This window comes from Meles meles, chromosome 4 (assembly GCF_922984935.1).
Source record: "Meles meles chromosome 4, mMelMel3.1 paternal haplotype, whole genome shotgun sequence".
Taxonomy (NCBI): domain Eukaryota; kingdom Metazoa; phylum Chordata; class Mammalia; order Carnivora; family Mustelidae; genus Meles; species Meles meles.
This window is the reverse complement of record NC_060069.1, coordinates 42,565,194-42,590,342: the sequence shown is the minus strand read 5'-3', so window position 1 is coordinate 42,590,342 and position 25,149 is coordinate 42,565,194. Positions and strand designations below refer to the sequence as shown.

The following is a 25,149-nucleotide window of genomic DNA, read 5'->3' as shown; positions in this document are numbered from 1 at the left end:
TTTATTAGACTGTCTTTTCCCCATTGCATGTTCTTGCCTCCTTTGTCATAGATCAATTAACCATATAATTGTGGCTTTATTTCTGGAGTCTCTTTTCTGTTCCACTGATCTGTGTGTCTGTTTTTGTGCCAGAACTGTACTGTTTTAATTACTGTAGCTTAGTAGTGTATCTTGAAATTTGGGATTGTGATACCGCTGGGTTTGTTCTGCTTTCTCAAGATTGCTTTTGATACATGGGGTCTTTTTGGTTCCATATACTTTTCAGTATTATATGTTCAGTTCTGTGAAAAATAACAAATAACACTTTTAATAAAACAAAACCTTGTTTTCTAAAATGAAAAATTTAGAGAGATTTTGTTTTACAGTTTTATTAATATGCGTATTACCTGGATGATTATAACATAACTGGATTCTCATATTTGCTAATACATTCACTCTGTGGTGACATCACATGTTAGCTTCTGAAAAATGCCACTATGTATTCATGAGAGGAGAGTGGGAAAAAAAGTGATATGATTATGGAAGTATTTCTGATCTCATGGACAACCCGAAAGGGGGTCAGGGACCTTCAGGAGTCCCTGGACCACACTTCGAGAACCACTGATAAAGATTTACTGAAATTCTTACAAAATGAAGATACATATCTATATCTATATATAGATATAGATATATATAGATATCTATATAGATACATAGTTATGTCTAGATATATAGATATGTCTAGATATATAGATATGTCTAGATATATAGATATATAGATATGTCTATATATATATATTAGAAGGATAGATTCAGAAAACTTCCATGAGGACTAGGATTAAGTCATGATTTTATGGAAGTTGAAAGAATGGAATGTCCATGTAGAATGGGGGAAGTCAGCACTGTCTTGGATAAGAAAACTTTATTTGAGCACTTCATCTACTTTGTCTTATAGTTATCTAATTTATTAAGTTGCTAGCATTACAGCCCCAATGCACATTTATCATAAGAAATATAGAGGAACAGACTAGAACATTTGCTGTGAACTATGGATCCCTGAACCCTTTGAAATCAAAAGATAACTGTAGACCTTGTCAAATCCTGACAAATGTAGTTCCATTCAAAATTTTGAATGCACTCATGGGTCAGGCAGAAGGGAAGGTTATAGTTCATGAATCACACAAAGGGCCTATTCCATCAGTGTGCTGCTTCCTCTCCTTGCCCTATTCTGTGACTTGGCGAGCTTAGAATTAGAACTATTCCTTTTGACCAGTTACATTTAACTGTTCTTGTGAAAACTATCCTGTGAATACACACACACACACTTACACTCACTAACTCACTCTCTTTCTCTTGGTCTTAACTTTCTCTATTCCAGATTCTAGGAGTATTCCTCAGTATAGCTAACATTCTTTCTTTAGGCAGTATGTTTACAGTACAGTTAATTTGTTATATCTTTATTTTTATATTCAAACACTTGTTATATTTACAGTCACCTTGATTTTGTTACCTGGATGCAATACTTTGAAACAGTTCCCTTCTAGTGATAAATAGATCCTTTTTATATGGCTGTGTATTACTTTTACTCTCAGGAATAACCATTTCTCTGAATTTGGGGGCAGTTATTTTGTTGATACCTTTTTTTTTTAAGATTTTATTTATTTATTTATTTGACAGAGAGAGAAAGAGAGAGAGATCACAGGTAGGCAGAGAGGCAGGCAGAGAGAGAGGGGGAAGTAGGCTCCTTGCTAAGCAGAGAGCCCTATTCGGGGCTCGATCCCAGGACCCTGGGATCATGACCTGAGCCGAAGGCAGAGGCTTTAACCCACTGAGCCTCCCAGATGCCCCGTGTCGGTATTCTTAGCACAGATTACTCATTGTAAAAGTTTGGCCATAAGAAGAAGGAAATTGTTAGAAAAATTGTGGTTCATGAGAAATGATTTTATAGAGGAAATATAAGTGTGCTTTTAGGCAGAGAAGATGTAGCTGGTAGAATAAGGAAGATTATTTTAGAAAGGCAGTGAAACAGCAGAACCTTGGAGATAGGAATTGAGTCAATAGCACAGAATACAGAGGAAATTGAAAATTGGAAGGAACATATGGCTCCAGAAATAAAGAGGAGGGGTGGTAAGGAGAGCTACTCCTGCCAAGTGACCTAGGTCTTTTCTGTAAAGTCAATCATAGAGAATCTTGAAATCTGAACTGGAGAGAGTATAATTGATACCAGGGGCAACAAGGAGCTATTGTAGATTCCTGACTGGGGAGATGACAGGAAGACCAGTTTTGTTTGTTTTTTTTTAAGATTTAATTTGAGAGGGAGAGAGAGAGAGAAGTGCACGCATGCGTGCACAGTGCACAGGAACAATGGGGACGGGACAGAGGGAGAGGGAGAAGCAGACTCCCTGCTGAGCAGGGATTCCCAATGCGGGACTCAGTCCCAGGACCCTGAGATCGTGACCTGAGTTGAAGGCAGACTAAGCTACCCAGGTGCCCCCCAAAACAGTTATATATTAATTTTTTCATAGGAGAACATACAAGGGAGATAATAATGTTGTAAGGCAGCAAGGTTGGTAAAGTTAGAATGAAATGGATGTTGCTGGATATGAATGTAGAATACTGAGAATGAAGAAAAGGAAGAGTCTAAAATAAACCTTCTTACCTGGGAATTATGGGTAGAGGGTAGCCTAAAATGTGTAACCCAAATTAACCCAAATGAAATATTTATCGCACGCTGTGTCTGGCAAATTTATTTTAGCACATTTCACATTTGTTATGTCACTTATTAACATTATTGAGTCTGGAAGAAAGAAGTTGGGAAGGGTAGCAGGGTTGGAAGGCAAAAATAAAAGGGGAGATATATATATATATATATATATATATATATAATAAACCTGCAGCTCTGGTTAAGTCTCTTATTTGATTCATGAAGCCTTTTGCGGTTACTTCCAATCTCATTAATTTTCCTTTTGATTCCTGCCCTTATTCTCTCTGCCTAATATGTACAATCTTGAATTGCTAGGTGGTTTTGTTGTTGTTGTTGTTACGCATCAGAACTCCCCGTGTACATTTTTAAGGCCTTTGAAAAGGGGACCTTATATTTAGAATGAGTTCTTAGTATCTAGAATTGTGTTCTGTACATATTAGAATTTTAGTGAATATAAAGCTTTTGTTAAATTATTTTAGACTGAGTTTAGCACATTGCAGACACTTAGTAGCTGTTGCACGAATAAATGAGTAAAGCTATTATGGGAAATACCAAAGAAGAATATCTTACTTGTGAATAATCAAGATAACAAGTGCACAAAATAGTTAAGTGGAAAAGTAGGATAGTTTGTTTTTATTTTTTGGGCCAGAACTGAAATAAGTCTCGAAAGAGTCATTCTGGATTCTGGGTTCAAGTTACTGGTGATCATGGGAATCAGAAGAGGGATATTTTTCTTTTTCTTCCTTTTTTTTTTTTTTAAAGATTTTATTTATTTATTTGACAGACAGAAATCACAAGCAGGCAGAGAGAGAGGAAGGGAAGCAGGCTCCCTGCTAAGCAGAGAGCCCGATGCGAGGCTCGATCCCAGGACCCTGAGACCATGACCTGAGCCGAAGGCAGTGGCTTAACCCACTGAGCCACCCAGGCGCCCCTGAAGAGGGATATTTTTCAAGGTAGAGAGGCCTCTTTATATTTAAGGTCAGGAGAATGAAGTGAAAGATTTAAAAAAATGAAGAAAACATCAGGATAATTAAGAGATACATTTTAGAAGTAGCAAGAAAAACCAGCTTGGGCTGTAGCAAGGGGTGAGGAGGTATGGCCTTATAGGATTCTGTCTCTTCTAAAGGTGTTGGGGAAGAAATTAGAGGAGGAGTATGGAAGGTAGATATGATATGGCAGTCATGCTTGACAGTTTTCCCTAATCTCAAAGTGAGAGATCTAGAGGGGGCTTCAGGTTTTAGATGGAGAAGAACCTGGGTTTAGTCAGATCTTATGAAAGAAGGATAGTTATTTCCTAGGATGGTGTTTCTGGGTTAGTAGTGAGAACAGCATTGAAATTCAGGTCTCAAATGTAAGCAGCTCCATGCTGGCGATGGAGCCTACTTTATAAAAAACTGAAAACTTTTTTTTTTTTTTTTTAAGAGTACAGTTGTCTTCTTAAAACCAAAGGAGACTTAAGTTTTCTCAGACCTTTTTGCAATTCATTCTTTCTAGCTGACTTATTACCATACCTGTCTATCTCTTTATGGTTTAGATTTACCTTCATCTTGTCTAAGCACCTTAGGCTGGATCTGTGTACTTTAGTGCATGGTTATGTTATATATAGAGGAGTTTAATTTATTCCACTTATGGGTAATAAGCTTGTTCGTGCATTCTAAAAATGTAACTTCCTGTGTGCCTGACATTCATAATGTTTTGATTTTTGATACTTCCAGGTTTGAGGCTAGGCTTTCATATGTTAAAAATGTGCTTTGTGGGACGCTTAGGTGGCTCAGTTGGTTAAGCGGCTGCCTTCGGCTCAGGTCATGATCCTAGCGATGGAGTCCCATATCGGGCTCCTTGCTCGGTAGGGAGCCTGCTTCTCCCTCTGCCTCTGCCTACCGCTCTGCCTACTTGTGATCTTTCTCTCTCTGTCTCTCTCTCTGACAAATAAATAAATAAAATCTTAAAAAAAAAAAAAGTGCGTTGTATTTGAGAATGCTAGTACAAATACTTCTTTCCAGGACCGCCTGGGTGGCTCAGTCGTTAATTATCTGCCTACCCCTTGGGTCATGATCCCAGGGTTCTGGATTGAGTCCCACATTAGGCGGGGCACCTGCTTCTCCCTCTGCCTGCTGCTCCCCCTGCTTGTGTGCACTCTCTCTCTCTGACAAATAAATAAATAAATCTTAGAAAAAAAAACCCAACACCACACTTTCCATATATGTGGAAATAACTGAAAGGTTTAGATATATTTGTTAATCTTTTTTCAGTGTTCATACATAAAGGCCCTTCCTTGGTTTGTGAATATCTGCTAATTGCAGAATTTATTTGTGAATTTGTCTTATACTCTACTTGGCACTTTTGCTAAAAATAATTCCTCTGTTTCCTACTGCTGCATGTTACATTTTCATGGTTTCTTTGCAATTTAGAAGCTGATGAAAATATTGGAACTACTTTTTGGTGCCCCTGCAAAATGGGACAGAGCATTCAGCATAGTCTGTAATCATCTTTTCTGTCTCACACCCAACCCAAATTTTGTATTTCAGTACACATCGCTTCAGAGGTGGCAACATGTCTGTATTCCAAAGCCTTGTTGGTGGTGATTTTACCATTTTATTTTATGTCCCAAGTAATACCAAAAGAAGTCATGGGAAGGTTCGCTAGTATTATTCTATAATCTGATAGAATTAATAGCCCAATAATCATTTACGTCCTGTTTTTGTGCCAAGGTTCTTCTTGATTTGTGATTCTTAAAATGTTTACACTTCAGGAAGTTATGAGAGCTTCCAGTTCCTTATTTTGTCAGCCTGAAATCCCTGCCTTATGTTCCATTTTCCTCATGAACCCTTTCTACACAGCTGTCTTCCAACTTTACACTGTGAATCTGTAAGATGTTTATAATATTTTGCACCATTTTTTTAGTGTGTGTTTTGAAAAATGTAGCCACTTGTACATGGTACTTCCTGGATTGTTTTTAGGGTTATTTATTTATTTTAGCTTCTATTTATTGAACAGAGACTTGTTTCTCACAGTTCTGGAGGCTGGAAGTCTAGGGTCAAGGTGCCAGCATGGTAAGGTGAGGGCCCTCTTCTAGTTGCAGACTTCTTGTGTCCTTACATGGTAGAAAGGTTGAGAATGTTTAATGTGGTTCATAGCCTATTGAGTTGAAAGGTTTTTTAATTTTAAGATCTTTGTGTTTTCATTTCAAGGATAGATGGAAAATGTAGTATTAAAGAGCGGGTGACTAAGTATGATCAATTGTGATGAGAATTGGCACTACGTTAGTGATGTAAGAACCTTCGTGCATTTCTGTTTTTTGTTTCTTTTCTTTTTTTAGGACAAGCATCTCTTTTCTTACCTGTGAAAACAGAGAACTGAAGATGGGATAACATTTTTGTAGTTTTTATTTGTTGTGTCATTTGTATCCTGCCTGTGCAGACAGTGGCCCAGAACCATATCCAGTTCTATAAACATCTTTATTTGGTGATGATTTGATGTATAGGCCAGGAAAGTACAGGCTAAGCTAAGATATTGTCAGAGTGTTGAGTTTATAAATTTTCATTGTTTGTCTTACCTTTCTTCTAATGTGTTTACCTTTTAGAATATTGTGTTGCTTCATATTTTATAAATGGCAGCAAAGCCTACTGTGAAGTCTGAATACCCTTTATTCCCCCCAATATTTTACTGATTTTTCAAATTTAAACCTCCTTTTGTGCATCAGTTTCCTTAAATGTGGGAGTGAAATTGATCTTACTTTGGCCTGACTTCTACTTTATTCTTTGGTCTTAAAATCCTTTCCCATGATATCTTCAATCTTCTTTTCCAGATAGATTTTTGTAAAATCTTAGTCTGTTTCTTAGTTCATATACTCTTGACTCTTCTCTATTGCCTGTTAATGAACTCTTCCAATATTCTATTGAGCGCGCATGTGCGCGTGCACGCGCGCGTGCACACACACACACACACACACACACAGTTATTTTGGAAGCATCTATATGTAGGTTTAGCAAAGAATTAAACATGCAGTGGCTTTGTCATAATGGACTTTTTGTTTATTTCTAAAATTGGCTTTTTTGTTTTAACAGATAAGTGTAAAGCAGGAAATTACTTTTACTGATGTATCTGAGCAACTGATGAGAGACAAAAAACAAATCAGAGAGCCAGTAGACTTACAGAAAAAGAAGAAACGGAAACAACGTTCTCCTGCAAAAGTAAGAGAATATATTAAGGCGGTGGTCCCTAACCTCCTAATTCCAAACTTTTGGTTAATCTTATGGGCAGGAATCTGGCTGGACCATAAGGCAAACATTAAAAAATCTCACGTGGCATAGTGAAGTTGGGATGTTGTATCAGAATCTCCAGGAGGATGGGATACATGTCTGCGTGGAGGTGGTGGGCCATTGGTTTTAATTTTTCCACTTTTTTTTACCATCTCTTTTTTCTAAAAACAAACTTTTCTTTTTCCACGTGTCTCTTTTCTGCCCTTGCTTCTCATTCATATTAGTTTTACTTATTTTAATATTACGATTTCAAGAAAATTCAGCACCAGTTATTCGTCAGGGAAAGGTTGTTGCATACCTGTGCTAGAATGTAAGCTCCATGAGGGCAGGGATTATGTTATTCACAGTTATATCCCAAGAGCCTGGAATGATAGGCATAATTGGCCCTTAATAAATACTTGATGGGTGAATGAATAGATTAGTAAATAAGTGACTTAGTAAATACTAGTAGTAATTGCCTGCTTTTTTCCTCTTCGGTATAGTAATAGTTGACTGTAGGTAGCATTTTGGTATTCCTACGATGTCTCTGAATTCTGAGTGGTAGGTTTACATCTTTATAGTCATTTTTCATCTTTTGTTTTACCTCATATAATGAAGAAGCATTTTTTTAAGTCATAATATAACATGACCTTTTAATTTTGATGGCTTCTTATGTTTGCATTTGTGATTTAGATCATCATCATTATTTATATAATTTGTCTATTTTTGGACTCAGTGATGGGCTGGAGCCAGCTTGTATTGGCTTGCCAGAGCTTGCTAAGTTTACTGGAATTTTGCAAGCCAGTGCTAAAATCCTTAGTAACTTAAAATTAGCCATAGTGAGAATATTTACACCTTGAATATCAACAAACACTTCCCACCACCTGACTCCTTACACTGTTGGTAAACATTAACAACATAGCACAGCTTTTGGGATATATATGTATACCTACTATAGAAAAATTTGAAAATATAGAGACTATAATAACCCATAGTCACATTGCCAGAGATAGCTAACATAATTTTCTGCCATATTCCCTTTCTGTATTCAAATTTATGTACATAAATTGATTGATTAAATGTCCTAATTTTTTAACAGTGTGTAAGCAGTTTTTACATTTAAAGTTATTAATGGTTTTTAAAGATTTTAGATTTTAAATCTAAATGCAGCTGCATAATATTTTATGATGTATCACATTATATTTGGTGATGGCTATGTTGTTGGAAGTTGTGTTATCTTTGCCTTCATTTTAAATCAAGCTACACTTAAGTTGTGTGTAGATCTTCATGTGTTACTGAATCAGTCATCAGTCAGAGAGCATGAATTGTTCAGAAGTGTTGATGAACTGGCTCCTTCTGGAAATGTTGTACCAGTTACATTGTTACCTGTAGTGGACCTGAGGTGTGTCCTGTCTGTACTTTCAAGTGTGAGACTTCGTTTTTTGTAGCTTAAGATGGACATTTCATTATAGTTTAAATTTTAATTTCTTTAGTTAATGGCCATACTAATTTTTTTTTCTCCCATAATTATTGGCATTTTATATTTAATGGTTTGTGAAATCCCTCCCTCCCTTTCTCCTTCCCTTTGTTTTCTTGGGGTTAATTTTTTTCTCATTGATTTACGTTACTTTTTTGTTGTTTTACACTAATGAGTAAATCAAGTTTTTAGCGTACAGAGCAGTACACAGTTTTGAGGAAAAATTAACGTATAATATTGCAATAGTGATTGTTACTTTGGGTTCACTGCTAATATATGGGGAATAAAGTTTTTAAAAAAAAGTGTATGTTCTACATTTTCCTTGATATTTTATTGCCATTTTTTTTCCTGGTACTATTCTTGAATATAATGTATTCTAAAATTCTGACTAAAACTCAGATTATTATTTTCTAGTAGGGAGTTACTTGAAGTCTTTATTTGGTGCTATGTTCTAGGTGTTTCTAAGTGCATATCAGAGTTTAGAGGTTTAAAGCTATTTTGCTTGTCTAATTTGTAGATAAACTCATAATGTTTATGAGTTAATTGTAATGCTTAGAATATTTTTAAGGGTATTATGTAAATTTATATCTATGTAATTGCTAGATGAAAGATTTGGCATACAGCCTAGATGGGAGACCATCTAGGCTGTAAGCTCCTTGAGAGCAGGAACTGTTACATCCCTTTACTTTTGTAAACCGCTTCCTCCACTGTTCCTTTACAGTGCCTAGTGCTACTTACTATGTGATCATTGGACTTGACCGACATATTTAAAGACTTGGAACACGTTTATTATAGACTACAGAGGAAACAAAAGGCTTGAGTCCTCTCTTTGTATCTTCTAGTAGGGACTTTGGGGAGGTCTTTTTAGGGAATTCCTAGGAGAGTGAAATAACTAGAAATAATATATGGAAGATGAGGGGTGAGAATAACAAAAACAATTATTTTTAAACGGTTCTGACACATTAAATGTAACAGAGAATGATTGTGACTGTTTTCTAATACTGGTCTGCAGTGTCCAGATGAATGGTTTTGGTGTCTGGCGTCTTAGAATTTGAGGCAGAACCACTGAGTTAATTTACATTTTCTCAAATATGTTTTTAAAAATTTACACTTCATATTTTTCATTAAAGTAACTAGTTCTGTCTTTTTATAGGAAGAGAAAGAAAAGCTTATCTCATTTATAAATCAATGTATTGCTTGTTTTAAATTCCTTAAAAACAGTTCTAAGTTTCATAAAGAATTAAAATTTACTATGTTTAGAGGACTCTACTCTCTCCCAAAATCTTTCCCAGACCTTGAATTTTTCCATTATGAATATTTTGGGTGTGTGCCACCATTGTGTTGTATTAGATTGGGGATCTGTACAGAAAATATAACTAACATGATAGACTTATAGTTAAAATATTAGAGCTTACACATCCATATACACATCCATGTGACTCCTTTCAAGAGCCGCTCTGTAGTGAGAAGTACTGTATTGTTATGTCATCATTAGTTGCCATGGATTTTAAGCAATAATTGCTCTTTAAGCCTTTATTGTATGGCAGAGGTAGATTTGAAACTTGACAATTGCCAGAATACATTTGGCAACATATCTGAAGAAGAGGATAGTCAAGCTAGGGAGTGTTAGCTAGGTCAAGGTATTTGGTGCTGTCATGGATTAAGTTGTTTTATGAAAGTAAATTTTTCTATATAATAAAATCTATTTAATGTCATTTAATTTAATTTTAACAACTTTGTTGGAAATCTTTAATGTGTTCTTTTTAAATACAGTGCATTTGAACGATAATGTCTAGTCTAATGTCTGTGTTGATGATGTAAACATATTTTAAAAAATTGTATGTATTATAATGACGCCCTTTGGAAGGACTGAGTTATTAGGGCTTTCCCGGCCTCTTAACCCTGAAAACTCCTGACTGGTAGACTTTAAATGGGTTTTTTTTGATGCTTATAATTGCTTTATTGTCTCATCCTAAATGACATGCTATTCTTTTTTACATTACTATACTTAGTTCCATTGCCCCTTTGAATCTCGTTTTATTGTGAATGAGCACTGTGGATAACTAAAGTTATCAGAAATGTGTGAAAAGTTTTAGTAAACATATTTCATTCTCCGTGCATTCATGTCAGTGCGTCTCCTCCTGGCTCTTACTGGAGTCACCTATAGGGCTTTTCCAGTTATAAATATCCAGGCCCTATCCTTGGGGATTCTTATTGAGGGGATTTCCATTTATACTTTAAAAGAGTCCAGGGCGATTGTAGTTTATGTTTATGCTTGAAAACCCAAAGTCTTAATACTAGAAACTTGTGGAATAAGAAGTAAGGAATGAGCTATTATAACCACTTTACTTAGATACTGACTTGTTAAGTGAATTAGGAAGTAACACAGAGGTGTCCATGAGGATTATTGATTTAGTATCAATGAACTCTAAGAATCTTTTAAAGAAAAATACGTATAACAATATTAATCCAGTATTGTGTACATTGTATAGGTCTTTCCAAATGTCTTAGTGACTGAATGATTAGAGCAGAGTACTTTTAATTCCTTACTTCTTATTCAGAAATGTATCTTTTTTTTTCATTCCCTTAGCAAACAATTTGGGTGCCTGTGATGTGCCAGAATCTCTCATCAGGTGCTGAAGAAAGGAGCTGTGTTTATTTGTTTTAACAGTTTAGGTGGTCTGAGTAGAAACGGATTATTCAAAATTGTGCTGAACTCAGGAAGGATAAGAGTATTCCACAGATCAAATAGATTGTAAATTATATAGAGAATCCTTTCTTAGTAATTTATTATACACCATCCGTTCCCAGAGAAGATTTGTGATTTGATACAAAAGAAGACCTTTAATTGAATTTTTCAATGAGGAAAACTTAATTAAAGGGAACAAGAAATAGATACATCAGGCATGTGTCATACTTTTCTTACGCATTGACTTGAAGAAGGGCTTTGAAGCTGAAGAACTGATTATAAAATGGGGGATGGATGTACAGAATAGTACTTAAGAGAAAAATGAAGAACATTAGTAAAAGAATGTGTTAGTATTTTACTTTTCTCTTTTAAGAATTTTATTTATGGGGTGCCTGGGTGGCTCAGTGGATTAAGCCTCTGCCTTCCGCTCAGGTCATGATCCCAGAGTCCTGGGATGGAGGCCTCCATCGGGGCTCTCTGCTCAGCAGGGAGCCTGCTTCCCTCTGTCTCTGCCTGCCTCTCTGCCTACTTGTGATCTCTGTCAAATACATAAATAGAATCTTAAAAAAAAAAAAAAAAGCACTGAATCAGAAACAAGAAAATATGACTTCTAAAAAAAAAAAAAGAATTTTATTTATTTGTCAGAGAGAGAACACACCAACCAAGGGGAGCAGCAGGCAGAGGGAGAGGGAGAAACAGGCTCCCTGCTGAGCAAAGACCTTGGGATCATGACCTGAGCTGTCAGCATACACTTAAGCGACTGAGCCCCCAGGCATTTTACTTTTCTAATTTTCTCAGGGAGCTATGTGTTTTGAGTAAACAATTTTCCACAAAACTGAACCCTGACTTAAAAAAATATTTTGATGTAAACCTTCCTTTAAATACCACATATTTTTTTTCCCAATATTTGGGAAACCCAGACAAAGGAAAACCTTGTCTAAAACTCAATGTTACTATGCTGAGCATTATTATTGTACCATGCCTACAATATAGTGACTTTTGTGTTCTGGCACTGTCAAAAGCTTGTCATTTTTAACCCAATTTTTTTTTTAAAGATTTTATTTATTTGACACAGAGAGAGAGATCACAAGTAGGCAGAGAGGCAGGCAGAGAGAGGGAGAAGCAGACTCCCTGCTGAGCAGAGATCCTGATGCGGGGGCCCCAAAAAAGCTTGTCATTTTTAAATGAAATTTGTAATATCTAGTAATAATCTAGTGTGGAGAGATAGTGAAAATTCTGAAAAAATGAGAGTGACAGTGTGAGGGTGGGATATTAGAAGTAGTTAGGAGGGTCAAGATAGTGTGCTGGTTATTGCTATGGATGGTTGTATGTGTTATTTTGTTGTATGTCTTTGGGATGACATTATTCTTCTGTTTCTAATTGGATTTGAAGAATAAAGAGAATTTTAGAAGATCTCATTCTCCACCCCTCCTACCCACGTTGCAGTGAACTGACTCACAATGCAGGAGAAAGTTAAACTCTCTCCTCTACATTGTCTTTGGGTTTTGGTGGTTTAGAAGATGATTTAGGTTGATTTAGGGATATATGATAAAACCTATGATCATTACCTCAAAGTATACTTTAATAATTTTAATAGTACATAACAGAATGGAGAAGGCAATTTCTGCCTTTTAAGACAGCAAAACTTTTCCTCCCTGAAGGGTATTAGGTTGTTCATGGGAATGACCCTTGAGGAGTGAAAAATCTCTAAATTTAATAGAGCTTTGTTAGTGTTTGATAAAGATTGATGTATTATTTAAGATAACTATTATATATAGTAGCTAGCTGGGAACAGATTTGGGTCAGATCAAAAAATACATCTAATGGACCATGAGATTAAGAAAGTAGATTAATTGAGGCGTTCATTTGGTTTTGAAATTTTTTTACTGAAAAATTCTGTTTTGAATTTATAAACAGATAAGAAAATCAAGTATGTTAAGTATTATTTAGACTACTCTTAACTTCTCCACTCTTGATAAAGCCCAATTTCTTGGTCTTTGTAATATACCAAATTTCTCCAAGAGTAGGAGTGACAGGAAGCAAGATAAATCATGTGCAGGTAATATAGCAGGCATCTTAAGATTTAAACCTTGAAATTTAAAATCTTCAGTTGTAATAGTGTTCATAAATTGAGGGGGAAAAGAAAAGCAAAAATATTTTACGGTACAAGTTATAGTAGCAAGTGAGACTGCTAATCTCTAAGGCAGACACATTTAATTGGTAAACCACTTTCCACCGAAGGATCTTGAAAGGGTGTGAACAAGAACAGAAGCCATATCTATACCAAGGAAGAAAATTTTGCTTATAGTAATGTGCCGTTTCTTTTCCACTAAGGGCCTTTGTTCTTTGCATAGCCATGTCACTGTGGCACTAATAACTTTGAAAAATTGAAAGGTATCACTTTTGGCAAAAATTTTTAAAAAGAATAAAGTGATGAGTCATGAGGATGTTTGGTATGGGTAGCAGTCAGCCATGTTAGACATTTATAGAGTCTCACTATGTTCCAGACACCATTTTGGCCACTGGGGTTATAGTGGTAAAACTGGCAAAATCACGTGTGTATATTTAAAAGAGACTATAGATTGGAAGAGCTTCTTGCTGTTCTGAGGCAAGATGGATTTTACTTCGTGTCCTTTATACAAATATGTTTGCTATTCTGCCCCCCCAAAAAGAAATAGTAAAATGTCTAAGAATTTGATTTTTCTGTTTTTGAACTTATAAATGTGCTAGATTTTTCAGTCTTCTTATTCACAAGCCAGTGTTATGCTGTTTCATCCATAAAATCCACCTTGAATTAAAGCTTGAATCCACAGTGAAAGGCAGCATTACCTTCAGTGCCAGAAAACAATGGCCTAGGGCTTTGTACAGTCAGGGATCAAATCCGTTTCCCGGTCAGTTACTTGGGCCGGATTCGTTCCTTGCAGAGACCCCCCCCCCTGCAGTTGCTATGCCACGGGAAGCTGTTGAGTTGCCATGTGTTTGGCACTGGATCTTCTTATTTGTTATCAACATATGTGTAAAAAAATACCTGGGGCTATCTTGTTTTTAGTTCTGTTTTATATAAAATTTTTAACATCTTTTTGTTACTTGCTTTATGATAGAAATATTTTGAATCTTCCTTGAAAAGATTTTGTGGTTTTTGTTTTGTTTTGCATAGTGTTAACTTGCATATTATTTTGTGACTTGAGGGGCCAAAACATTTAGAGGGACCGGCCAGAGATGAAACTTTCTATTCTCACTGACTCTCATCAGGAAGCTGTGACACCCACTTCCATTCTTGTGCCAAATGTTTCTCTTTATGACTCTGTGCATAGACTTTGAAGCATTGTTGACCGCATTGGCAGTTTGCCCAGAACCCAAATATCCTGTATAATTTGCATAATAATTACCATTGATTTACATACAGTACCGGCTGAGTTGTCTTCCAGAATTTAAAGTAAAAGAATGTTTTAAAAACTAAAGCCTTTTCCCCCTTACCTCTCATGTTTTCTAGGTTTGAGAAAGGGGTCGTTGCTGTGTGTTTACAAGCCCTAATCAGTTTCACAGGCCCTTGTATTTCCTAAGATGTTTCCTAGATTTTTCTGGGACAAAGTTTCATAGCTCCTACACTGTATGCCCCTACCTCCAGTCAGTATTGTTTTCCTCTTACTTGCCATGCTCTAGTGATCTGATTTCCTACTGGCTTTCTTTGCTTCTTATCTTCACATCTTCTGCCATGTCATTTCTAATCTCCTCAATAATGAAAAAAAAAGATCATTTATTATTTTTACTCTGCCATGTGTCTAATCAGAGAGACAGTTTAATGTTGCATGTGGAACAAATGGTTGATAAGTTGGAATACATGAAGCCCAAAGATGAGCTTCTCTCTCTGGCACTGTCCAGACCAGGCCCATAATATTCTCAACCTCAGGAAGCTCAGGACCATATGATGTCTTTGTCACTTGTCTTCCTTCCCCATACCCACTCTTGATTTATTTATCCAATAAATGTTTTTAGGAATATGCTCAACGATGGTTTAATAATCCTAGAATAAGTAACCTTAGATATCCTAGAGTGAACCAGACTCCAAATTCTATGCTAAATGACTTAAAAAATTAGATTGCTTTTTCTCTTCTTCCCCAAAAAGAAAGAAAGTGTAATAGGTAAGCATTTATGTGATTTATGTAATTTAAAATATAAGTATATATATATAAGTATATTTTAAAGTATAAACAATGTGGAGTCCCCCTCCCACTTTATCTCCCTTCTGCCCAGAGTTCCCCAGCCATCACAACCCGCTATATGTGTTTCATGTGTATCTTTCTTAAATAGTTCTTATGCATATACAAATAAATATGTATCTTGGTATGTACTTTCTTATATACAAAAATTTGCAAAATTATGTACTGCATTTAAACCTTGAATTTTTTACGTAATAAATCCTGGTGCTTTTTCCATATAGGTCTATAGCTTTCTCGTTTTATTTTACAAATACATAATATTAAGTTGCATTCAGTTTCCATGTTTTAACCAGTCCTATACTGATTAATACTTAAGCCATGTCTGTCTAAAACATAAAACTTTCATCTTGCTTATGTGAGAATTTGAAATTGAAAATAAAGTTATACTCACCCCAGCAGAGAACACTTAGGGACTCTGTTAGACATCACCTTTGGAGAGATGGGGATAGAGTGCTGAGATCTTACCAGTTTTTCGAGATTTTATTAGTGATTTTTACCATTCTGAGTCACCTTGTACTTTCCTACAGTTAATAATAACCTTATTTTTACAGTCTTTTCAAAATGAGGAAAAAAACTTTTCATAATTTCTGGTGATGATTGTTTGCATTAAAAGGCATTGCCTTTTTTGTAAGTTAGTATTATGTTTTTAAAACTTCATTTTTGCCTTTTTTTTTTTTTAAACTAGATCCTTACAATAAATGAGGATGGATCACTTGGTTTGAAAACCCCTAAATCTCACGTTTGTGAGCACTGCAATGCTGCCTTTAGAACGAACTATCACTTACAGAGACATGTCTTCATTCATACAGGTATTTCTTGAATTAAAATGGACTTGTGGCCAGTAAGGTTATTGTTGTTGCTGTTTTCACCTTGTGTGCATGTCATTTATTTCTAAGACTGTAGCTAACGTGGTATTTTAAATCAGAGATTTCCATAGGCCAGAATGTCAGAAGGAAACGGGGAAGAACTTTAAATGAGAAAACAATGAGCAAGGATGTGTAAAATTAATTAGTATTAATTGGACACTTATCTGGTTTAATGTGTTCTTTTCAGCTAGAGAAACAGTTAAAGAATGTATTATTAAAAGCCTATCAACATTTATTTTCCTCTGCAAGACATCCAGATAGAGTTTGAAATATGGATTTATGAAATATGAGTTTCAAATATTAAAAAATGATAATAAAGAACATGACATTGCAGAGAGCAGACCTAAAGACTAATCACAGATCCTTGGGGGGAACAGACTAGATACGTAGGTTAAATTAAAGGGTGTGGGGTGGGGAAGATAGAGTGGTAGGGCAGGTTTAATGAAGTAGGAAATAGAGTGTCCTAGAAGCCAAAAAGAGTTCCAGGGAGGATATGATCAGCAATGGTACAATCTTCAGAGAGGATAGAGAGGGATAGAGAACTGAGAAGAAACCATTGAAATAAATAGCAAAGAGATCACAAGTAGTTTTTAAGAAAGCAGAATGTAAGGGTTAAAGCACAAGTAGGTTGTGGAGAATTTGCGACATGAGGTTAACTACTCTTAAGAAGGTATGATTGAAAAGGAAGGAGATAAAGTAGTAAGGTGGGAGTGTTTTAGGATTTCTGGAAAGATTGTTTGCATAGAGCAGACTTCAAGAATATTTAGAAGGAAAGGTTCCAGCCGAGAAGGGGGAATGATTGAAGAGGTCAGATTTGGGGGGAAAAAAAGAGGGGGGAAGATGTTTGAAAGTTCTGGAGAAAATAATTGAAAGGGCATAAAGGGATAGTTAGCCACGGAGAACAAGGTGGGTGGATCTTCTTTCCGATAAAAGGAGAGAGGAGCTGTTTAAGACACAGTAGATAACCAAGAGTCCTTTTTAGCTTTCTGATTTTTAAATTGTTTTAAATTGTTTCCTTCCTTTCTCCCTTCCTTCTTTCTTTCGGATATAGAGTGGATTTGATTTCATCTTTGTGTGATTGTGAGAATGTGCATTTTATAATTGTGGGGGAAAATTGAGGAAATAAAATTCTTTTAGATTAATGAACAGTATAAATATATTGTGTGGATAATTGGGAATTTTCCAGAATTTGAGCTTCTAAGATTTATCTTTCCTCAGAAATAGTAACTATAAACTGTGTTTTATCCAGTAACTAATTTGTGGATGTGAAATTATTTTAAGGCGAAAAACCATTTCAATGTAGTCAATGTGACATGCGTTTCATACAGAAGTACCTGCTACAGAGACATGAGAAGATTCATACTGGTGAGTGTTGCCCCCTTCCTAGGGTTGTTAAAATTACCATTCCAAATATAGGGAAGAATTTTTAACAAGTAGCAGGAACTTATTGCCACTGTTAATCAGTTTTGTTTCTTAAAAGTATGTGTCAAAGCTTATATTTTTTCTTTGAATAAATCAGTCTTAACTGTTAAGACTTGGCTTTAATGTCCAAGCCCAATAAATTACTTTGAGATAGAGTTTCATAATAACTTAAAATAACTTTAAGTGTATTTGAAATGGCAAAAGGAGATTTTTGTGAAATAGCTGTTTCCTAAGATGTTTAACAAGTTTAGGGGTAGGTAAAATGATTCTTACTCATTAGTCTGGGGAAGAAGCAAAGTGCTGCCTGAGCCCTGAGATACAGATACCATTCTTCTTTCCCTTACTGTTTGATGTATATAGCTTACTATATTAAGAGAGTTGTAATCCTGATAAATTGGAGACTTCTGCTTTTTCAGTTAAGTTGTTAATGAATTAGAAACAAGTATTTTGGAAGATCACTTTAAAGGAACCCATACTTTAAAAAGTTAAGTCTCTTTTTAGAGCAAACAGTTATTTGCTTTTATTTTATTTTATTTTTTGACAAGTGTAAAACCAAGTGTTATATGTAGCCTTGACTTAGTAGACTTTCAGCTTTTGACTTTGATATCTGTAAGCATGGTGAAGAGTGTTTCTTTAGAATTTATTTCTAGTCTTTTGCCTTTTGTGATGGAATAAAAACAGAGTTGGTGTATTTGTATCACTTTGATTCTTACATTTAAGTAGAATTGAGAATGGTGGTGATACTGAAAATATTAAAGTTCTTCATATTTTTCTATATTAAGTACCGAAGCAGGAACCTGCCCAGTGTTATTTAGATGTGTTCTCATAGTACCTGCAGTACACGTGGAAGGGGATCCTAGACAGTTTGTCATACAAAAGAAGCAACTGCTGCCTAGTAATGTGCCTTTCTTTGCATCTAACAAAGAAGCATGGATGTGACTGATCTCCTTAAATACAGCTTCAGCTGTGCAGCACATCTGTGTGCTCTAAAGTTGTACTTTTCCAAAGATTGTTACGTACAACAGCCATTTCAGTTTCTTAAGTAAACATGTATCATCCCTTCCAGATGGAAGGGAGTGTAATAGGCACTTCGGGAGAGAGAACAACTTTATTGTTTTTAGGAGACCTACAACTAAATATATATTTCTATACAGTAATAAAACCTGATCAGATAATGATTAAATGGTTAAAAATTTGTGTAAGTTTTTAATACCTATTAGATTTTGATGATTTACGTAATAAAAAAAATATTACTGAGCCTTCAGTATTTTTCAGGTATCAGAAATACAGAGATAAAAAAGAAGTTTCCTTGGAATTTATATTCTAATGGGAGAGGTACATAGAAACAAGCACAGTCTGATAAATGTTGTAGTTTTACACAACATGCTCTTGTGCCCTTGAGCAAGAGCCAGCTGTGTTAGCTGTTGAAGGTTACACAGGGAAGACAATACAGGGAAACTGCAGGAGGCTTAGTTGAGAGAAAGACAGCATGTGTGTGTGAGCGAGAGGAGAGAGAGAGAGAGAGAGAGAGTGTGTGTGTGTGTGTGTGTGTGTGTGTGTGTATCAGACAAAAAAGATTTTTGAAACAGTACTTCCACTTAATTGCACTCTGTATTTTCTGTTGTTCTAGTAAATTCTTTCTTAACGTGCTGGTCACAGTTCTGTAATCTTACTGGAAAAACAACTGTGCTAGGCCGGGGGGTCCTTGGATTTTAAACAGGTTATAGTTAGTAGTTAATAGTTAGAATTTAATAAGACCAGACATTGTGCTAGATATTTAGTTAAATATCTCATTTAGTTCTTAAACATTAATCTTGAAAGAGAGGGGCCATTACTATTCCCATTTTTTAGATAGCGAAATAATAAGCACACAAAAAGTTGAGAAGCTTTTCTAAATTTATATATAATCTAGCATATATATGATGGAGCTAAGTGAGATTCTGGCCTAAGTCTGTGAGTCCAGATACACATGTGAAATCATTAACTGCAGAATGGGACTAGAAACACAAGTTCTTTTGGCCTTCTTGAGTTTTTCTTGCTATGCCACTAAATCATAATTGGGTTTAGCAATATGTAAAAGGGATGGAGGGAAAGGCTCGTAGGCTGGTGTTTCATGATATGGAGAATACAGTTGGAAGAAAAGAAATTGAGAGGAACCAGGGCAAACCAGTCACTGTGGTTCCTTAACAGAGAAAATTCTTTCGAAGAGAGGCTCAGTTTTGTTACACTGCTCATAGCACCTCAATGCCCCAGATGGAACTGATAAAAGGAAATTGATTATCCTTCTTCATTTTCTTGGTTCCTTCTGTGGACTCTTTCTGAAGACAGTAGTGTATTTTTGTCTTGTAACCAAGGGGAGTATGTATTTAGAACCGAATATATGTTCTCCAACATTTATTACTCTGTCCCTTATTGTTCTTTCCAATTTTAAATGGCTTTCATTTTTGGAGGGGTAGGTAGTGTTCTAAAGTTTGCCATGTCAAGGCTTTCTCTCTGTAGGCTTTTAGTTTAGAAGAATGCATCACAATAGTTAGGGCTGTAAAAGAGACTTTGCATTTGTTTATCCATTTTTAAATTGTCTGGAAGGTAATGAGTCACTTATGAACTGATCCTCAAAGGTCCTGTCTGTGAGAACTGCTAGTTCTTACAGGCCCCATTTTCCTTACAACTTCCCTCATTGTTTTAGATCTTACTATACTGTCTCCTCCAGTCTCCCCAACCCCTAAGCCTGTAGTCTCCTCCGTTTGCAACGTGATTAAAAATCATTACCTCCTTGGCTACTTTTGCCACCAATCAAGAAATCTGTGACTTAAAAACCAAGAACCTAGTCTGATTTGGTTTTCAAATAGAAAATTTTAAAACTCAGCCTAGACAAGGTTATCACTTAATTATGTTTCCAAGATTTGGCTTAGCCTATAAAATGTCACTTTAAGGGAGAGTACTTTTTCATTCAGAGGCTGATCCCTGAAATTCTGGTTAAAGCTTTATTTCTTTAGCCTAAGGCACTGAAAAGGGCAGATATTCTTGGGACTGCTGTTTTGGGCAAGTATGGGAAATTTTATCTTTTTGTGAATGTATCGTAGATCTCTTACTTATGGTATGTTTGGGGATATGGGAGAGAAGGTGAAGTCTTGAAGCCAAGGTTGAAGATAAAAATCTAATCGATCATTTTCTTTAGGGTCAAGTACATACCGAGGTTAAACAAACATTCATTGTTAGTGGCAGATTTATGATCAGGTGTTTTTATTTTATCTCAGGTGCCTCTTCCTTTGCATATTCAAATACATGTATAGGCTACTTGTTAGAATGACATACACCTCTGGGTGTATTCTCTGGGTGTGTTCTTTTCTAGTCACCTTGTCACCATTTTACTCTAAGAAAGTACCAGTCTTATTGCCATGGGAGGGAAGGTTTGGGTTTGAGAAGTAAAGAAATACAATTTTCAATATTTTATTTTAATTTTTTATTAGTTCTCTAAATTCCTGTAAATAGTAAGCCACAGAATACCTCTCTTGATATTCTGTTTTAGCAAACTATGATTGTATTTGTATTTGTATTGTATGGCAGTTTTCACAATTTTTTATTTTCGTAGTAAAAATGTTATGAGTCATTTTTGTATATAGGTAAGATTTTATAGAAAGAGCTTGCTCCCCAAAATAAAAAGTATTTTGAAAATAACCAAATCATTCAGAGTTAATCCATATTCATTAGTTTGTGCCCCACCCCCCCTTTTTTTAAAAGGCTACTAAAGCCTTAAGACCTATCTTAAGAACTATCTTTTTTTGTTGTTTGTTTTGTTTTTTAAAGATTATTTATTTATTTATTTGACAGACAGAGATCACAATTAGGCAGAGAGGCAGGAAGGGAGAGAGGAAGAGAAGCAGGTTCCCGGCTGAGCAGAGAGCCGGATGTGGAGCTTGATCCCAGGACTCCCGGGTTCCTGACCTGAGCTGAAGGCAGAGGCTTTAACCCACTGAGCCACCCAGGCGCCCCTCTTAAGAACTTTCTTAATGTATACAATTGTGTATATACAAATACAAGAAGAAACACTGGAAAACCTGTCGCCTAAGTTAGCACTCTTTACCCCTGAAAACATGTTGATCTTCTTTTCCTCTTGACTGTGACTTTTATTCACAACCATGTTAAAAAAGCTGAACAGTAGCTTTTTTTTTTTAAACCAGTTGGGCTAGTGGGGTGGAGTTAAGAATGTTGATTCACCTGTGACTAAGTTAGCTCAATACTGTATTTCCTTCATTATAGTTCAGTTATGAAGAAAATGTAACAGTTTTCCTCTCGTTATTTGAATCTATAGTTTATGAGCTTTAATAGAGAGGTCTTTCTGAAAGAAAATGTTCCAGACCTAGTTAGAGTGTATCTTATTTATGGAGATGAAGGGACTGAATACTGTTCCTGCTGCTGAGCATGTCGCCTGCACCAGGAGCTGCTGGCATTCTGACTGCTGAGGCTGGCTAGCGCTGGCATGGCCAGACCTTGCCAGGAAAGATTAACCGGGGAACTACAGATTGCTGTGACTGACATTCTCTGGTTTAACAAAGCATTCAGGAACCACATTTTTTTTCCCTCTGCAAATCTGTTGGTAATTCACGTGAAATGATTTGATTACATATAAAATACATATAAAAGCCTAACACTGTTTAACAAAGTATCTCAGTAAAGATATAGAAGAAATCATACACCCTCACCTGTACATGTAAACACATACACACATAACTGACATTATGCATTAGTACTGAAATACGGAGAACCAGGAGGTCTAAGGAAAGTTGCCTCCTGGTTTTCAGTTGTGTATATATTTTGTGTACTTGAGTACCCCTTCTCCTGAAATCCATATGAAAGTTTTTTGGTAGTTCTTAGTGTCTATAGTTAAAAAAAAGTTTATCATTTTTAAAAAAAATTTTATTTATTTATTTGACAGAGAGAGTGAGCACAAGCAGGGGGAGTGGGAGAGAAAGAAGCAGACTCCCCACTTAGCAGAGGGCCTGACATGGGCCTCCATCCCAGAACCCTGGAATCATGACCTAAGTTGAAGGCAGATGCTTAACTGACTGAGCCACCCAGGCTCCCGTATCATTTGTTCTGACAAGTCTCTAGTTTAACAAATTGGGAATTTCTTGAAGTGGATTCATTCTTATATATGTATCATTGTTGAATGAGTGAACATGTGAGTGACATGACTCACAATTGGACACATTCTGTACAGTAGTACAGACAACCTGTTCTTTAGGTGTCCAGTTGGAATAGACCAGTGAGGATTCAGATTGGTGGCCTCATGGAAGACATAAAACTTAAATGGTCCTGTGAGGTTCAGTTTAGGCTTTGTAGTCCCTGTGTTACATGGCAGTTAAGTGTCATCATGGAAGTGTAGGTGGTAGAACAGAAGCACGATGAAGCCAGAAAAATTGGGGGTGTACTGAAGTTGCAAATGTTTGGGCAAGGATAGGTAAGCAGATATGCAGCTGATGAATTCAGCAACCCAGAGAGAGTAGCTAGTTAAAAATCTGACAGGTATCAGGACCATTGCAGATGCTGGATAACAGGATAATAAGCAGTGTGTCACATATGCTAAGTTAAAAGAACCAGAAGGAGGCAGATACTTTGAAGTAAGTTAAAAAGCTAGAAATTCCTAAGAATTCAGTTTCATTAATGTAATGATACTGTCAAATAAATTTGAGGACCTTTTCGGTGCCAAGCACTGAATTAAACACAGTACATAAGTTATCTCACTTTATCCTTACAGTAGTCCTGTAAGGAGAGGGTACGATTACTACTACTACCACTACTACTTCTTCTTCCTCCTCCTCCTCCGCCCTCTCCTTCTTAAACAGATAAGGAAACTTAAGGTCAAAATGATTAAGTACTTGCCCCAGTGTGTGCATCTGGTTAATGACACAGTCCAGGTCTCCAAAGATCTCATGCCTTTATCCAGTATGCTATTGAAAGGGTAGTTCAGCACCAAGAAAATTTCGAGTGGACAAAACTTTTTGTTTGTTTGTTTGTTTGTTTAAAGAGAGGGTGGAAGAGAGGGGCAGAGGCAGAGAGAGAATCTTAAGCAGGCTTCATGCCCAGCCTGTGTCCCAGTTGCAAGGCTTGATCTCAGGACCCTAAGATCAGGAGTTGGGTGATTGATTGAGCTACCCAGGCATCCCAGAACTTTTGGTTTCAAACATGGAGGTTTTATTTTGTTCAGGGAAGAGCAGAACTTCTCCCGGACTTGGCCTTAGTGTTTGCAGGTAATTGGGTATGCCTGCCTGAAATGAAGTCTATGGTTGGAGAAGAGCAGATTTCATCTGATAAGGAGTAAACAGAGGCAAGATGGACAATGTGTAAATGACCATTCTGAGTAGAGCAGAAAAGGTGGGGGTGGGGGGGTCGAGTAGAGATGAGGAGATAAGACTAGAAAGATTGATTTTAGAATTGTATTGTCAGATTTTGATGCCAAGTTAAGAAGTGCCATTTATTTATAATCCAGTAAGCATTATAAAATATCAGGGCACTTAAATGCCATATTGGAAGAATATTACTGGTTTGTGAAGAAAACTGGAAGTTCGGTGAATGTGTTTCCTTTTTGTTAACTATAATTAATATGAAGAATAATTCAGAAAATAGCAAGTTTATTAATCAAGTTTACTTTCGGATATTAATAAAAGTTTTTTAAACAAAGCCACACCGTTAAGCTTCAAGAAATGTAATATTGCTTCAGTTTTGACCAGTTTGTGAGAAGCAGGCAAAACTTGGAAACCACTGAGTATTACAGTAAAACAAAGTTAATGTTTTTTGGACTTTAGATCCTCTTCATTTTTGAATGGTATAGGATGCACTAAGTTTCAGGGAAAGAGCCGAAAAGGGACTCCCCACATTTGAGTTAACACGTAGAATTTCCTGGATTTTTTAAAGTTACTTCTGGGAGTAGTTTCTCAGTTTTGTTTGTTTGTTTGTTTTTGAATCATTTTCAGTTAGTTTAGAAAATGTGGTTAGTCTAGAACAAGGCAAGTTACTTTTTCAGTTGTTAGTTTGTCTTCCTTTAATGTGAGTTTTTCCCTAACCCCTTATACCCCCAATTATTTCACACTCGACAGAAGATAAAGCATTAAGACAGTTGAATCTAGATCTGATGCTTTGGGGTTTTTTACAAGTTCTTTTGGAAAAATACCCAATTACTTCCTTGAATTCAAGCATGTGGAGACCTTAAAGATGCTCCAATATTTGAAGCTGTCTTTTTGACAACTACTGCTTATTTTTCCAGAACCCAGTTGAGTGGATGACCAACACTTATGCTTTTCATATCTTGAATTCATTAAGTTTTCAGGTATCTGGACTGGCTGACAATTTTTTTGTTGTTTATAAGTTTTTCATTTGACAGACTTCTAATGACACATAGTTTCAGAATTCATACGTTTATTAGGGCCTTTGGTGGAAGAGTGACTGACAAAATGTACTGTCTGGGACACAGGATGAAGAAATAGGATTTAGAATATTTAAGGCAATCTAAATTTACTTATCAAGGTCATTCATTCTTATTTTTCTGAATAC

General features: G+C 36.0%; 1 protein-coding gene across 4 annotated transcripts in view; it reads left to right on the top strand.

Annotated features, from left to right (window-relative positions):
• The window catches only part of ZNF148 (zinc finger protein 148), a 123,795-nt gene that overhangs the window by 70,834 nt on the left and 27,812 nt on the right, over positions 1-25,149 (top strand). For all 4 annotated transcript variants that reach the window (XM_046002082.1, XM_046002083.1, XM_046002084.1 and 1 more), the window contains 3 exons: positions 6,751-6,876; positions 15,996-16,119; positions 17,458-17,541. In XM_046002082.1, coding sequence (XP_045858038.1) covers positions 6,751-6,876; positions 15,996-16,119; positions 17,458-17,541 — 334 coding nt within the window. The remainder of the gene's footprint in view (positions 1-6,750; positions 6,877-15,995; positions 16,120-17,457; positions 17,542-25,149) is intronic.